Source organism: Hippoglossus stenolepis, chromosome 16, assembly GCF_022539355.2.
Source record: "Hippoglossus stenolepis isolate QCI-W04-F060 chromosome 16, HSTE1.2, whole genome shotgun sequence".
NCBI lineage: Eukaryota > Metazoa > Chordata > Actinopteri > Pleuronectiformes > Pleuronectidae > Hippoglossus > Hippoglossus stenolepis.
The window spans coordinates 3,027,534-3,042,515 of record NC_061498.1 but is presented as its reverse complement, the minus strand read 5'-3'; the positions used below and the strand labels follow the sequence as shown (position 1 = coordinate 3,042,515).

Genomic DNA, 14,982 nt, shown 5'->3' with positions numbered 1-14,982 from the left:
TAGATAATGTCACTAAAAGCTCATTAAAAGATTAAACATAGTCTATAATTATACTAATCTATTATTATAATCTGTATTGAATGTTGTCAGTCATGTTTAGGCCGGATGGGAAGAACGCTGCTAATTAGGGGTTTCATGTATTTAAGTAATATACATGACTTTATATTTATATAGATAGATAGATAGATAGATAGATAGATAGATAGATAGATAGATATTCATCAGTATTCATTCTGAAAAAACTGTCCACTCTCTTGCTGACTTTGTGCGATGCAGTGACGCCCTCTAGTGGACAGTAGCTGGAGTGTTGCTGTGGCTAAAACGACAATACAACTGACTAAATGATATATTAATACAAAATAAAATAAACAAAAATAAAGACCCATTGCATTAGAAACACAATGTTATATTTCTGCATTCTTATGTGGAACATTATATAACTCATCACTTCCGACTTACATATAATTAGGTTTAAGAAGAGCACTTATCATATGTGTGTACGTATATATCTATATACTGTATGTGTGTGTGTGTGTGTGTGTGTGTGTGTGTGTGTGTGCGTGTGTGTCATATTCTACGTATGATGCAGAAAAACAACAAAATAAAGTTATTATATTATATTCAAAAGCTTGAAAAAACAGTAACAGAAGAAAACTTTTAAAACCTGTGGTTTTTTAAAAAACTGATCATTTGAATAATCCTGCACCTTCTGACCACGTGTCACCTCGGTGCATTAGCCGGAAGTGTGTCCGTGCACAGGTGCTTTAGCCGGAAGTGTACAAAGACTGCACGTTGATTCAGTGTTCAGGTGCACGTGAGACAAACATTTAAAATGCATGTGAAACAAACAGGAAACTGGTTGAGTTTCCTCCTCAGCATCACAATCATAACTTTTCCTTCAGTGAGCTGGTGTGAATCTGCTCATTCTGCAGGAACACGTCCCCCCGCGGGCCCTCGTGGGGCCAGGGGCCGCGCTGCAACCCCCCGGGGCCCGCAGCTCCTCCACCAGCAGCTCCTCCACCTCCTCCACAGCTCGCACCGGACACAGGCTGCAGACCGGAGACCCGCAGCCAGGACGACTTCACCGGACACACGGTTCAGACACAACCCGAATCAAAGCGAGGGCCTGCGGGTCTATTCTTCACCTCCGCCCCCCGATGGAGACTGTGCCACTGCACAAATACAACACACAGCTCCGGGGAGGTTTTACATTGTCGGTCGGCTGGAAGCAAACACCCCCAACGTGGGCTACCAGGCAGATTCTGCTGCTGCTGCAGGTAAACGCGTGTCAGGGTTGTTTGTCCTCAGGCTGCAGCTGCAGGGGTTTGGTTCAGGAAACACGAGGAAGCTGCAGGTAACAACATCATCGAGCTCTCATCTGGAGCCTGAAGAGAAGACGAGACATTTCTTAAAATAACTTTTTTTATAATTTATTTTTTGTGCACAAAGCTCAGTTAACTGTTTGTTTTTCTATTTGTTTTATTTTGTATTTAGTTGTGGTTTTTATTGATTTATATATTGTTGTTCTATTATATAGGCAAAGTCACTGTAGGTTTTTATATGATTTGATGATCTAGTTTTAATTTAGTTATTTATCCTTTAACTGGAAACGTCACATCAAGGTGTAATATCTCTTCTGAGACCCACGAGTGAGCAGGTTGAGAAATAAAGACATAATAAATATACAGAAATAAATGATGGAAAATAAAAAGCACATGTTAAAAGCACTGACATTGTTCTATGAAATCAGATCAAGAAGAGACGGTTGTTCCCAAATTAATCCCATTTTACATAAAAATTCCAACCTCAACACGAGAAAACAAAGTTCCAGTCATTGAGACCCGACGACTCCCGCACCATCCACTAAAAACACGATGTAGCTTGTCTGTATTGACTCTCTGGTGCTGTCTGTGTGTTAACCAGTCCAAGCTGAGGGACACCAGGAGAAGGTCAGAGGTCAATGGCTCAGCGGCTCAGAGGAGAGCTGGCAGAAGCTCCAGCCGGTGGTGGAGTGCGGAGCTGACGCCATGATCCTCGTTGTCAGGAGGAGACGAGCTGGAAATCTGCTGCTGGATCGAGGTGATGCTGCCGCTGCTCCAGGGACATGGCCATTGATTATGTCCTATCACGAGATGTATTAAAGTTTGTTCTTGGTGTTTTGTTTGTGTCCCAGTGAACCAGTCGTCGGTGCCTCTGTCCCAGCTGAAGCCCCAGTGTGGTTACTCTGTTCAGACCACATGGAGAGACCTCAGTCTGATGGCCCAGTACGACGCCTGCCACGTCACACAGGAGGTCTGGGATCATAAAACCACGTGCACAGTGAAAAACGTCCATTTAATCCACTTTTCTTCCAGCTGTGTTTCTTGTAGTTCTCGCTGATGTGACAGTTTTTTCCATGGAGTAAAGTACAAGTCAATTCCAGCAGCTGTGAACAGATGTTTTCCTTTTTATTTAGCTCAGTTAAACCGATTAGGCTGTAAAAATGCCTGAACCTAATGAAAGAGTGTGAACACATCAGTGAGAGAAGACTTCTGCTGAGCTGCGAAGGTGACGATGAAGATCAAGTGGATCCTCTTCCATTAAACGTGCCTGAGCAATCAAGAAAAAATCATTTAATCAGGAGCTTGTTTCTTAATCTCAGGCTTGTCTTCTCTAATCGAGGTGAAATGTTTTCAGCGGTGAAGTTATTTTTTGAATGCCGTTAAAACGTGTGTTCAGGACGACAGCTACGTGCTGCCTCTGCTGTGGAGGGGGGCTCCGGTCAAGATGTCGTGTCCCGTCCCTCAGATTCAGCCTCAGGCCCCGGGTCAGTACTCCGTGTGCTGCTCCCCCTATGGGATGACCGTCAACCTGCAAGGACCGACTCCTGCAGAGCAGCTGAGTATAAATGGTAAAAACACCGACAACTTCATTCGTGACTTTTGAACCTGACTCTACAGCTGAAGCCTTTTTCCCTTTTCCCCTCAGTGAGAGGAGAGTGGACCCCCCTGGTGTCGTTGGCTGAGCAGTGCGGCTTCACCGTGGAAAGACGTGACGCAGAGATCCTAATCGCTGCTCCATATATGACATGTGGCATGACGGTGAAGGTGAGGTGAACTTCAGAAGAGACTGATCATATTATTATCATGTCTCACTTTGCCTGAGATACGATATACAGAATTTAACATGTTTGAACTCTACTGGAAGGAAGATACTTCAAAAGATACTTGATGATTGTGGAGAAGATCCAAACTCCAAAATCTGGTGTTTATTTGAATTGAGACCTTGTGAATGTAAAGACCATCTCTTACTGATCTTTTTTGATTTTCAGGATGGAAAATACACCCTTTATCTTCAAATAGGAGAAAACCGACTCCTGCTGTCCTGTCCTGTCTCGTCCCTCGAGGAGCTGCCAGGAACCCGTCTCGTCGACGGTCCTCATCTCAGCAGGATCAGGACAGAACCTCCATCAGAGCCTTTTCCATGGGCCGCCCCTTTTTACCTGGCCCCGCTTTACTACCCCCACCCCACATATCAGCAAGAGTATCATGAACCTGATGCTCCTGACGTACACGACCCTCTTACTCCCTTGTTCTCCACCCCTGACCCCAACTTTGGTCCACAGCCACTCCCTACTGTTGATTCCCAGTATCCAGAATACTACTCCCACCAGATTCCTGACTGGGATTCCAATAATCAACACGCCGTGCATGTTCCTCTATCATCTACACATGAAATGGAGGATTTAAGTTTGGTGCATCCAGATCTACAGCAAAAACAGGGACCTCCTGTCTTGGATCTCTCTGAGACACACTCTCCCTTCTCAGCTGCAGCTTCTCAAGCCGAAGCTCCCTCTCTCCAGCCTCCCAACCACGCCTTCAACCCGTACTACCACTACTACCATCACCCAAAAATCCCTCTTTCAGACCCACCTCAAGACCCCGATGCAGCTCCTGAGGTTCCTGAAGAACTGTCTCCAACAAATACCTACGAGTTCCTGGTGTGGCCCCCCAAAGCGCAGCAGTCCGAGGCTAAGTCAGACCCCTCCCCTCCGCCTCAGGTTGCCTCTCATCCTTACATCCCTCCAGGTCCTGAAGTTGATCACAAAACCCCTGCATCTTATCCGTACCCTTATCCACACCACTACTTTTATTACTTTCCACATATGGCGAGGGGTGAGGCTAAAAGGTTGACACCTCCACATCGTGACATGGCAACGGAAACAAATGTGCCTGATGTTCAGCCTCTTCCTGAGTCCTCGGAGCGTCCAGTCCACGAAGAACACAACGTGAGTCCCTACGAAACTAAAAAGTACAGACCAGACTGGATCAGAATTCCACTTCTGTCTGAAGATGATGGTGTAACACAAGAGCTGAATGATGAAGAGCAACACTCTGCACCTGCGACTCCTGCTCTCCCACCCAGTAACACTCCAGAACCAGACCCGGTTCCCCCTCCTCACCCATACCTCTACGCCCCTTACTATCACTACTATCAGATGTATTCTGGACCTGATGACGACCGTGCGTCTCCGACTTCCTCCAAAGACGCTGCAGACCCTCTGCTCCAAGCCTCCTCCTCTCCAGCGCAGCATCAAACCACTTCTTCACCCACAGAATCCACCTATCCTGCTCAAAATGGCCACTTGTATCCTTACTTCTACTATTACCACCACCTCCTCCAGCCTGAAGAGTCCAAAGACGAGCAGGAACCGCATCCTGCAGGCAGCACGGACTCTGAAAAACCCTCCTCAGAGTCAGAATCTCTGCTCCCCTCCGACTCCGACCACAGCAGGACGGATCTTTACGCTGAAGCAGGAAATCCCAGCTTCCCTCAGCCACCGCACAGTCCCCTCCACGGCTTGTACTCCCAGCAACATCTGTACTACGCTGTGGGGCCTCCTGGTGGAGAGGAAGCGGAGGAGAGGCTGGATTCTGACACGACAGGTAAAGTCTTGCTCGGCTGCGTTTTTATATTTCTGTCGATCTGGATTAGCTGATATGTGCCATGTTGGTGTCGGGACCTCAGATCACCGCAGGGGGGCAAAAAGTTCAGTCCTGGCTCTCGCTGTAACCAGACACCCTTACGACAGATATTCTGACTCATCGCCAGATTAATCCATCATCTCTCACGCTGCTGAACTGAACCAAGTGTAACTGTCGTCCCTTTGTTTTCTCCACGCACTCAGATCACCCCGAGGCCAACACGCCCTCGCCCTGTGGCCTCGGCCCTGCGTCTACCTCCAACTGCAGTCACTCGCTGGGCTGCTGCTCGTACCCTGTGGAGGGTGAGCCTCTCCGAAAAGAAAGCGTGTCAGCACTTGTCTGAGATAGATGAATTCACATTTAAGAAAATAAGAAGCCTACGCCCCGGCCACAGGATTTAAGAAAGTAAATACTAATAATCTTGAGGGTTGATTTTAAACTCTGATCATTTGTGTACATGTTTGTGTTTTTATGTGTGAGCCTACAGATTGTACAATGGGGCAGCATTTTGTGTTTGTGGTGCCTGACTCTGTGTCGGAGCCCACAGTGCCCCCCGCTGCTCATCCCTCTGAGGACAGTGAGGCGTCCTGCGTCCTGCGGAGGTTGACCTCTGACCCCGAGGTCTACACGGTGCCCCTGGACGGCTGCGGAGTAAACAAACTTGTGAGGCTCACTTCTGTGTATACGACTAGAAAGGCCCTGTTATACACTGATGCTGTTCGTGAAGCTTTGACTCATCTCACCTCGTCTCACCCACATGGAGGAGTTTTGCTTTGTGTAAAGACGAAACCTAAACTGTTAACTCTTTTTTCATCATTTCCTCGTTAGATGTTTGGTCAGACCGTGGTTCATCTGTTGGAGGTCCAAGGAATCTATTCTCCTCCAGTCGACCGCACCTCGGACAATGAGGACTCTCCTGTCAGGTTTGTGACATTCAATTTGTGAAATTGAATTTAATGGGACTGAGGTGTGCCCTCTACTGGAGTGTCATTCTGGTTTAAGGACACACGTCCAGCTACAACACTGAGATGCACCATAAACGCTATAAAACAACTCTATGCATCCACTGCATTGTTTAGTTTGTTTATGTGCTCCACATTCTTCTGAAAGTCACTTGCCTGTGTTTTTATATACGGTCTATCTATGGTGTTGATCTGCAGGTTGTTGGTGGAGTGCAGCTCCTCCCCAGGTTCTCCAGGGGAGGTGAGGCTGCATGTGGTGGATCAACCTCCTCCTCCTCCACCTCCCATTCAGTCGGTCACAGTGCAGCTGAGACTCTCAACAGGTGAGCAGTTCTCTGTGTCTTCATCCAGAGGCACACATGGCCACATTGAAGGAGCATCTACTCAAACCTGGTGGTAACATCCCTCCTAAGTTTTACAGAGCTTCTTTTCAAAACGTAATTTTTAGCCTCGACAGTTAAACAATCCGTGAGGCCTTCAATCCTCTAATGTAGACGTCTGAGCAACAGTGGGAAAAGGTACAATATCTTTCTTTTTCCTCTTTTCAGACGAGTCGTTCAGCAGCTTCCACCCCGAGGCTCACCTGCCTCTCAGTCTCGTGCGAGGCAGACCTCTTTATCTGGAGGTGAGTCTGCTGGAGCCTCCAGAGGAAAACCTGGTGCTGCTGGTTCAGTCCTGCGTGGCTCACACTGCAGCTCCATACACCGGCTGGATGCACATCTATGATGGGTATGTTTTATATGGAGATGATGGAGATAAATGCAGTTGACAGAATCTAATTTAGATGTTTGTATTGTAACCTGTCTTGGCTTTATATTAAGCTCAAGATTTGAATATCTATTTTATTCTGAAACGTTAATATATTTCTGTCTTCTCTCCTGTAGTTGCAGGAGGAAACTGGACATATCTGCATATCATCTGTTCTTCATATATTTGTTTTCATTGACTTTAAATTAAATCTGCATTTAATATCTCATGGACAAACTTAGCATTTGTAAAACCTTTGCGCTTTTCAGTCCTAAATCCTAAACATCCCATGATGCAAATGACGTTCCCTCCTGTAGGAATGTCGGGATGTAACGTTCCCCTCACTACCACTGTGTGTTGTTTAGCTGCCCCGGCCGCGATGAGTCCCAGCTGCTTCCTTCCCCTGACCCGCACCGTACCCGGAGGATCATGATCTCCGGCTTCCTCATCCTGCCCCCACAAAGCCCCTCGTACATGGCTGCAGGAGGACATTCTCTCCTGGGCGATCCGGAGGTACGTCCCACTTAACAGACCAACTCGAATGTAAACACCTTCATTTTCTGAATAGAGGTTTTTATTGTCGGCCATAATATTTTAACCATCCAATGTAGACTCACCACAAGCTGCGAGATTGTGAGACGATGTTAGGTTCTCCTGAGGAAGCCACAAGTCTGATGGATATCTACTGCTTTTTGAGAAAAAACTGTTTTATTCGTGATGTCAAGGAGAAATACTTTACTACCCACAATCCTCAGGAGTAATGGCGCGGAAACCACGTCGGCTACGAGCGGACGGGTCAGCGTTACCATTACGTTTACCACAGTGACGATGATTTCTCTGACTAACATGCTGCAGTTTTTCAGAGATGATGATGAAGAGGAAAATCACCACAACTAAGTTAAAATCAGGAAGAAGTCGCTGGAAAGGATCATTTGTAATGGTTTATGGGATGTTGAGTTCCTTCACTCTTAGAAAAATATATATAGTCTTGTACCTTTGAGTTTTTTTTTCCACATTGTTTTTGCTCTGAATCAGATGTTTTATGGTCATGATTCATCTCGTAGCTGGATCCAGAATTAAAACTGTTTTATAAGGATTTTCAATGTCACTGGAGAAAATGAAATGGACTTAAAGGAACCTGAGACATTTTAAAAGTGGCGCGATCAAGGATTCCAACTTCATGTTCTTGTAAAACAATCTAAATGTTTTATCCTGTTTCTATTTTTTGGCTCCCTCAGATCTTCATCTTCTGCTCGACAGAGGTTTGCTCTGCTGCAGATGGTGACTGCACATCTGGCTGCATCGACAGTAAGTTTAACATGGCACAAACGTACCAGAGGATCAGGAGCTCAGCGTGACGGTAACTAGGTTCTCGTACATCTGTTATAATGTGAAGACTTGAGGGTTAGAGATTTGAGGTCTGTCTCTGCCTTTTTTATGTGAAATCCTCACACACAACCACCAACAATCCAACTGTTATTATCCTTCCCAATTTTCCAGTCTGAGAGCTTTAATAACTTGTAAATGATGCTTGGAAACATGACAACATGTGGGTAGAAGTTGATTTGAATCTGTTTTGTATGTGTCATCAGGACTTCGTCACTGAATTAACTTGTTTGTTTCCTTACAGGTCCCAACGGTGGCATGTGAGCAATGAAATAAAGACACGTTTACAACACTGCACTCCACTTTAGCCCTTTTATTGCAACAAGTAAAGACATTTGGAACACATTTCTAACATTGTAAACATAAAAACAGGATAATGTAATATTTACCGCAGAATTAGGGATTTAGAGTAACAATATATTTATTTTAATACTAAGGTGTTTATCTTTGGTATCAAACCGCCATTCAAAGGAAGGCTTAATGCTTTACGCCATTGGAAATGTTTAGTCAGTTTGACAAAGGAAAACAAACACTAGTACTCATGGAACATTACACCTATATACGTTTCACACTGACGTACCTGATGATGCAGGGCAAGACTTTAAAAAGTACTTTGACCAAAACTACTTTTCATAGCTTCTGAAACGGCTTCAAAGGGTTTAAAAGAAAATGATCCCTTCACATTGGTACATATATTTTTAACACAGCAGATATTTCTCATATGAAAGATAAAAAGCACAAAACCTAAAGTACCAGAGCTGCTGTCACGTGGTAACATAGAAAAAGTCTCCATCCTCTTCCCAGCTGAATTAAACGTGGCGTGGATGTGTTGGTGACTTCTCACACGCCCACTGTGATCTAGAGGCCTTTCAAGGTACTACGCCAATGTGGACTCTGATGATCTTCCTCAGGAGGATAACGCTGCAGACCAAGGGACTGATCTGTCATGCACACACAGAAAGGGGGGGGAGACTGCTGGGGTTTTGTATAAATTTCAAGGTCTTGACCTAGGTTACGATTTGGCGCTTAGAATTGAACAGAATTAAATACCATTCATTTTGGCCATTGGAATTTGAGAAGCACTGTGTAACCTTGTTGGGATAAGTGCTTTTCAAATAAAGTTACTATTATTTTCACTACTCCGGAGTTTTAGAGCTGCTTTAACTGAGAAGCTTTGAGAAACGCCGCTGGCCCCAGTTCAGTTTGAAGACGCCGGGGGTTTAGGCTGGAAGAGCTGAAACTGAGATATTTGGAAAACGATGTCATAGACACAACCGCTTGCTGATTGGGTCTTTTCCATGACAACATAGCCTCCGCTGATTCGTCAGGCTCGATCACATTATCCCTTTCTAGAAGAGGAGATGAGCTGTTATTGGAGCAATTCTTATGTACATCAGTGTACGTGGGAGGTCACATGATTTGCGTTTTTCAGGCATATTAATATGGGCGGCGATTTAAAACTGATTCGAACCCAAAACGCTCACGTCAAAGATGTTTTCCGACGTCATAGTATGGATGTAGCCTTAATGTGACGGTGTGTTTGTCCGTACAGGGTAAATTCCTCCTTCAAAGGGAGTTGATGAAACCCTTTAATAACCCGGCTGAGGAAAACATGCATTTGAATTCTCCATGCCAAAGCGGAGAGAACAAAAATCAAGACTGAGTAAACTAGGCCTCAACCACAGGGGCCTCAGCGACAGGGACAAGGGGGAAAATGTCTGGGTCCGGGTTGGGGTAAGAGTAGGAGGTGGGGACAAATCCCTGCTGTAATGGTTGAGGGGTAGGCAGGGCGTAGTTAGTCATGACAGTGTACTGAGTTGTGGAAACGGACACACGGATCTTTTTGCAGATGATACTGCTGCACACTAGAGGTACGCTCTATAGGAACCGTTTGAGAGACAAGAGGAGGAGAGAACATGTAAAAGAAAGGCAAGGGGAGAAATATTAATTATGTGAGACATAATTGGGATTAGAACATGGTCATTGACTTTATGATCAACAAGAGCTGAGGACAACATTTAAAAAAAATCTGCACTTGAACAAACATCAGTGTCACATGAATGACCTGAAACAGACAGAAACCCTAAAAAATGATTTGGTGTATTTTGACTTTAGTTTAACAGCCACAAAGGAGCTGAATTACTGCTGTTGATAATCAGATTTAGACTCTTTTGTTATCGTGGTTCCAACTATTTTATAATTTTTTTTTTTTAAATCAACAAAATCTATTTTATTGCACTTCATTATGAACTAAAGTGACTGCACATGAGTTCGAATTTTTTTATTTGCACGCACTTACCAGAAGACATACAAATGCAAAGAGGACACCTATCAGAGGAGCTTTTCTGTCGAAGAAGCCTGCGATCTTCTCAGGACAATTCTGTGGGAGACGGAAGAAACTGTGAGAACTCGCTTTACTGCAGATGACCCAGAGTCTCCAGCAGTGGTTCTCAAACTATGGAACTTGTACCAACAGTAGTACACGAGCTCCCTGTACTGATACACGGAAGAATCTCAGAAATATTATAAAATGGACGGTTCAAAACCACCGTGGTGACTCCGAGAAGACCGTTACCGGCCTGCTATTTCCATTCTTCCACAATAGGTCCACGTTCCAATCATTATTGCTTTGTTTTTCTTTTTTCCATCTCTTATGACAAAGCTATAACTTGTATCTATACACCAGTGTGTGTGTGTGTGTGTGTGTGTGTGTGTGTGTGTGTGTGTGTGTGTGTGTGTGTGTGTGTGTGTGTGTGTGTGTGTGTGTGTGTGTGTGTGTGTGTGTGTGTGTGTGTGTGTGTGTGTGTGTGTGTGTGTGTGTGTGTGTGTGTGTGTGTGAGTTCTAGTTCTACACCTTTGTACAGCCTGGCTGTGGCTGACAACAGTCAACAAGAAATCATTCTCTTATTAGGAATAAACCTTCCTCTTGCGTGATCTGTCTGTAGCTGAATAGGTTCGGCCTACGCTACTGTATTTTAATGTTGGTCACAACAGTGGTACTTGGAGAGCCTAATATTTACTGAGGTGGTACATGGTGTAAAGAGTTTGAGAACCGCTGGTCTTCAGAATACAGCAGGTCCAGGTAATACTTCTTTAAAATGGCCAAATATTTTGGCACCAACTTACAGGCATGACGAAGTGCTCCAAAAATCCACTTGGCTTGGGACAGGTCGTCTCTATCAGCCCGATGCCCGTCACGCCACAGCAGTGAAGCTGCAGAGCAGGAGATGAAGGTCAACGACAATCAAAGACGCTTCAAATTAAATTCATTAACAACGAAAATGACATTTGGTATTTCTTACTATATCTTCAATATATATATTTATGATCAACACCTGTTTCCATAACTCAAATTTAGATTACCGAGCCACCAATAGCTTAATATTTGGTAGCAGTTGTTTCAGTGGCTGGCCACTGTTCTAAATCCTGGAAAACAAACATATCAGGCCGAGAGCTTAATAGTAAACCTTTTTATAAAGTTAGAGGGAAGTAAAAAGTCAGTTTGTGCTCACCAAGTTGTGGATGATCCTGAGGGTGGTGCCAATGACTGGATCTACTCCATCGTACAGAACATACATGCTGATGTAGAACTCCATTATGTTCATTCCAACCTAAACGTTGAAAATTAAAAACATGACATGACTACACACAAGGAAGGCAATTACAGATTTTAAATTTGTCGTCTCCCCGCTCCCTCTTCACTCACCGCATCGCTTTTCCAAAAAGTGAGACCCAGTAGGGCCATTGCAGACAAAAGAAGAAGGCTCAGGAGACCAGAGAACTGACAGGGGAGGGAGAAGATTAAGATTAATTACAACATGTTGATGAAACAACCTTTTAATCTGATAAACACACAGGAACATGGAACTATCACAACACTGCACCTGGATCAGTGATATAAGCTTTATTTAAACCAGTAAGTCAAACACTTGCACGTCAAATCAACCTTTAAAAGATTTATTTATTTTGCACTTTACTCGAAGTGGCACTCTAACCATTGTGAGACACATCTTACCGTCTCCAGAGCCCATTTTTTCTTAGAGGAGGCGCCGATGAATCCAAACAGCGCCGTGATCAACATGAACGTACCCAGCACGATAATAATCTTCACATCTGATGCAGGAAATACAGAAACACACTGTTACTGCAGCAGTTCCCAAACTAGGGTTCAGGGCCCCACAGGGGTCTAAATATAACTAAATATAGTTTCATTTAAAATAAAACCTAACAAATACAAATATGTATAAACATGACCCCTGTGGTGATGATGACTAGCGACAGTGTCATCTAACTTGCTAACGAGGTTAAAACAATATCCTTCGTATGCTTCATTCACTTGAAGGGATTCATTTTGGGGGTCAGGGGCTGAACATTTCAACATCTCTAAGACTTAAAAATGTCACAAAGTCAAAGTGCGAACTCACCCATAACGAACACCCATGATTTGAGGCTGGCTATTTCAAAGACGACCCTGGTATTAACGTTGAACCTGAGGCACAGGCCGAGAGCCAAAAAGGCAGAGCCCGCCACCTGCCAAACAGGAAGTACAATGTGAACATGTAGTACATCAACAGTCCAAGGTCACCTCTTCAAATATTCAATCGACATCTATAATATTCTGTATCTGGCGTCGTGTTTTCCACAGCAGCTGAAAATACATTTTATTTTACATTGTATAGGACAAACTGCACGAGACCTGTAAATAAAGATGGACGACGTGACAGCTCCCAAAAACTGAAGACAAAGCTTCTCCTAATAAACCCTGTCATAATGTATTTTTATAATCTTCCCCATCTGCATGCCGAAGTGTCCATGGGCAAGATACTGCACCCCCCAATGGCCCGTCTAGATGTTGAATGCACTAATTGTAAGTTGCTTTGGGTAAAGGCACCAACCACACCAAGGCAATTTCCTGTATGTGTAAATATACTTGGCAATAAAAAGAATTCTGATTCTGATTCTGATTCTGATAAAAGCGTCCTCCAAATGACATGTAATGCAATGTAATGTAAACAAGGTCAAAAAAGGGTATAATGGATAAATCTCTCTAAAATAAGAACACAAGACAAATCCCAAGACACAACAACAAATAAGAAAACACTTCGATTGTGTTGTTTTATGCTCTAAAAACGTCATTAGACGTCATGATTGACAGCTGAGCCTGAGCCTTGTGATTGGTCAAATGTATCAGTGGGACCTGCTGCTCCAGATGCACAAGATGGCAGAGTGAGTGTCTAGAATATTTAAGTTTCATTTCTGGATGATGAGCGGAAGTTGAGATGCAGGAAATGCGTGAGACTTGTGACACAACTTGCAAAACATAAGCAACTGTTTTTGTCATTAAAGGCGACGAAATACACATAACCACGACACAACCGTTGGCATGAAGAAGAAGAAGAAGAAGAAGAAGAAGAAGAAGAAGAAGAAGAAGAAGAATAAACGAGGTCAAAAAAGGGAATATGGATAAATCTCTTTTTAGTTTTCTCTAATATTTCTGAGTTCTATTAGACACCAGAGGTGGATGGTGCGGTGGCTCTGAAGCTCAAAACCCAACGAAAAATTACAAAACTAAAAAAACTCAAATTAAACCACAACAAATAAGAACACAAGACAAACCACAAAGCACGTCGACAACAAAAAAACACAACCAATGATTTGCCATTGTTTTTTCTTATTTGACAAAGAAAAAGCAGATTTAAAATTTGTTTCTTATAAATAACACAGTAAATAATAATAAAAGAAAGAGACTTACAGCAAGGGCGATGTTGAAAAGGACGATGACATAAACGCACACGGTGCCACATCCGTCCAGTCCCATGATGACTGTGTACAAACTGATTTAACAAAGACAAAATGCACAAATATAAAACTTCTTAGCTACGAGGAATATACTGTATTTTAGCTGTAGATTCAGGTTTACACTTAAATAATCACGTGCAGATGTAATAAATACCTGTATCAGTAGAAAGCTTTTCACAGCTCGTCCTCTTCAGCAGGAGATGAGGAGGAGAAGGAGGAAAGAAGACGAACAACAGGTAATATTACAAATTCTAATGTCGTGTCCCGCCTCTTTGATGTCGCACAGTCCTGTGATTGGCTGGCACGGCAGATTGACACGAGGCAGCGCCAATGGGGGGGGCTGGGCACGCAGGAACATGCTGCAGCAAAAAGAAATGCATGTGAAGAGTGAAAGTTAAGGAATCGAAAGTTATGAGATACAAAAACAATGAGATCAACAGTATATGTACACACGTAATTATACAATTTGTGTAGTGAATAAGTACTTTTACATATATATATATATATATATATATATATTACTTTATAAAACTAAAATGTTAGAAAACTAAACATTATATTCTAAATGTGTCAACAGTTTAAAATGTGAAATAAAATCTGTCAAACAGGTCAAATGTGCAGATAAGTGCAAACCATGAAAAGTGAATGAGCCTAAAGGACTTGCAGTACCAGTGTGTATTATATTAATATGTGCAATGTAGGACAACATGGAGCGATGGGGAGACTGGGGATGTTCCCACAGATACCAGGGTGTGGTTTTCATTACTGGTTTCCTTTCATGACCCTGTGAGGTCTGGGCCTGGATTAAGGGAGTAGCTGCTCCTGCAGGCTCCTGGGGTCAGTGTCGGAGGAGCAGGCCGCTGTGTGGAGTGACGTGACCCCAGTGGAGCCCATCACTGCAGGTTCAGTGGGTGGCAGAGGGACAGGTAGCAGGAGACGCACCCAGGGTTTGATGGAGTGAGCCACAGAGAGGGAGAGAAATAACACACACACACACACACATGCAAACAGTCACACACAGTACACACCGGCAGTTGGCCTGAAGTGACAGCAATCATCTGTTCTGAGGCTGGCAGGCAGGTGAAGTGAGGAATCGGTGCAGATTTGATCACATTGGTGTGTGT

At 43.8% G+C, this 14,982-nt stretch overlaps 2 protein-coding genes across 3 annotated transcripts; one reads left to right on the top strand and one right to left on the bottom strand.

Moving 5' to 3' along the window:
• Nucleotides 1–723: 723 nt before the first annotated feature.
• Nucleotides 724–8,356, top strand: LOC118123162. The gene is made up of 14 exons (XM_035180352.2): nt 724–1,277; nt 1,924–2,079; nt 2,174–2,292; nt 2,719–2,890; nt 2,968–3,086; nt 3,311–4,925; nt 5,168–5,266; nt 5,452–5,627; nt 5,793–5,887; nt 6,125–6,249; nt 6,475–6,655; nt 7,039–7,186; nt 7,912–7,981; nt 8,304–8,356. Exons 1-14 carry the CDS (start codon nt 833–835, stop codon nt 8,321–8,323), a joined length of 3,540 nt encoding a protein of 1,179 aa, XP_035036243.2. The 5' UTR covers nt 724–832; the 3' UTR covers nt 8,324–8,356.
• A 1-nt stretch (nt 8,357) lies between these two features.
• Nucleotides 8,358–14,121, bottom strand: LOC118123177 (CD9 antigen). 2 transcript variants are annotated; one of them, XM_035180375.2, is made up of 9 exons: nt 14,013–14,121; nt 13,812–13,893; nt 12,484–12,589; nt 12,075–12,172; nt 11,766–11,840; nt 11,572–11,670; nt 11,186–11,272; nt 10,359–10,439; nt 8,358–9,937 (listed from the first exon to the last, which is right to left on the bottom strand). In XM_035180375.2, exons 2-9 carry the CDS (start codon nt 13,875–13,877, stop codon nt 9,728–9,730), a joined length of 822 nt encoding a protein of 273 aa, XP_035036266.1. In that variant the 5' UTR covers nt 13,878–13,893; nt 14,013–14,121; the 3' UTR covers nt 8,358–9,727. The 2 variants fall into 2 exon arrangements, with proteins under 2 accessions (XP_035036266.1, XP_035036268.1); XM_035180377.2 differs by having other exon boundaries at nt 8,358–9,000.
• Between the last annotated feature and the right edge of the window lie 861 nt (nt 14,122–14,982).

Excerpts from the sequence above, each read along its gene's own strand:
- LOC118123162 (XM_035180352.2), top strand. The coding sequence starts at position 833 with ATGCATGTGAAACAAACAGGAAACTGGTTGAGTTTCCTCCTCAGCATC. Across the intron at positions 4,926-5,167 it reads GCTGGATTCTGACACGACAG|ATCACCCCGAGGCCAACACG; the intron begins GTAAAGTCTTGC and ends CCACGCACTCAG. Across the intron at positions 5,888-6,124 it reads AATGAGGACTCTCCTGTCAG|GTTGTTGGTGGAGTGCAGCT; the intron begins GTTTGTGACATT and ends GTTGATCTGCAG.
- LOC118123177 (XM_035180375.2), bottom strand. The coding sequence starts at position 13,877 with ATGGGACTGGACGGATGTGGCACCGTGTGCGTTTATGTCATCGTCCTT. Across the intron at positions 10,440-11,185 it reads TGGAGCACTTCGTCATGCCT|AATTGTCCTGAGAAGATCGC; the intron begins GTAAGTTGGTGC and ends CGTCTCCCACAG. Across the intron at positions 9,938-10,358 it reads TTGCATTTGTATGTCTTCTG|AGCGTACCTCTAGTGTGCAG; the intron begins GTAAGTGCGTGC and ends CGGTTCCTATAG.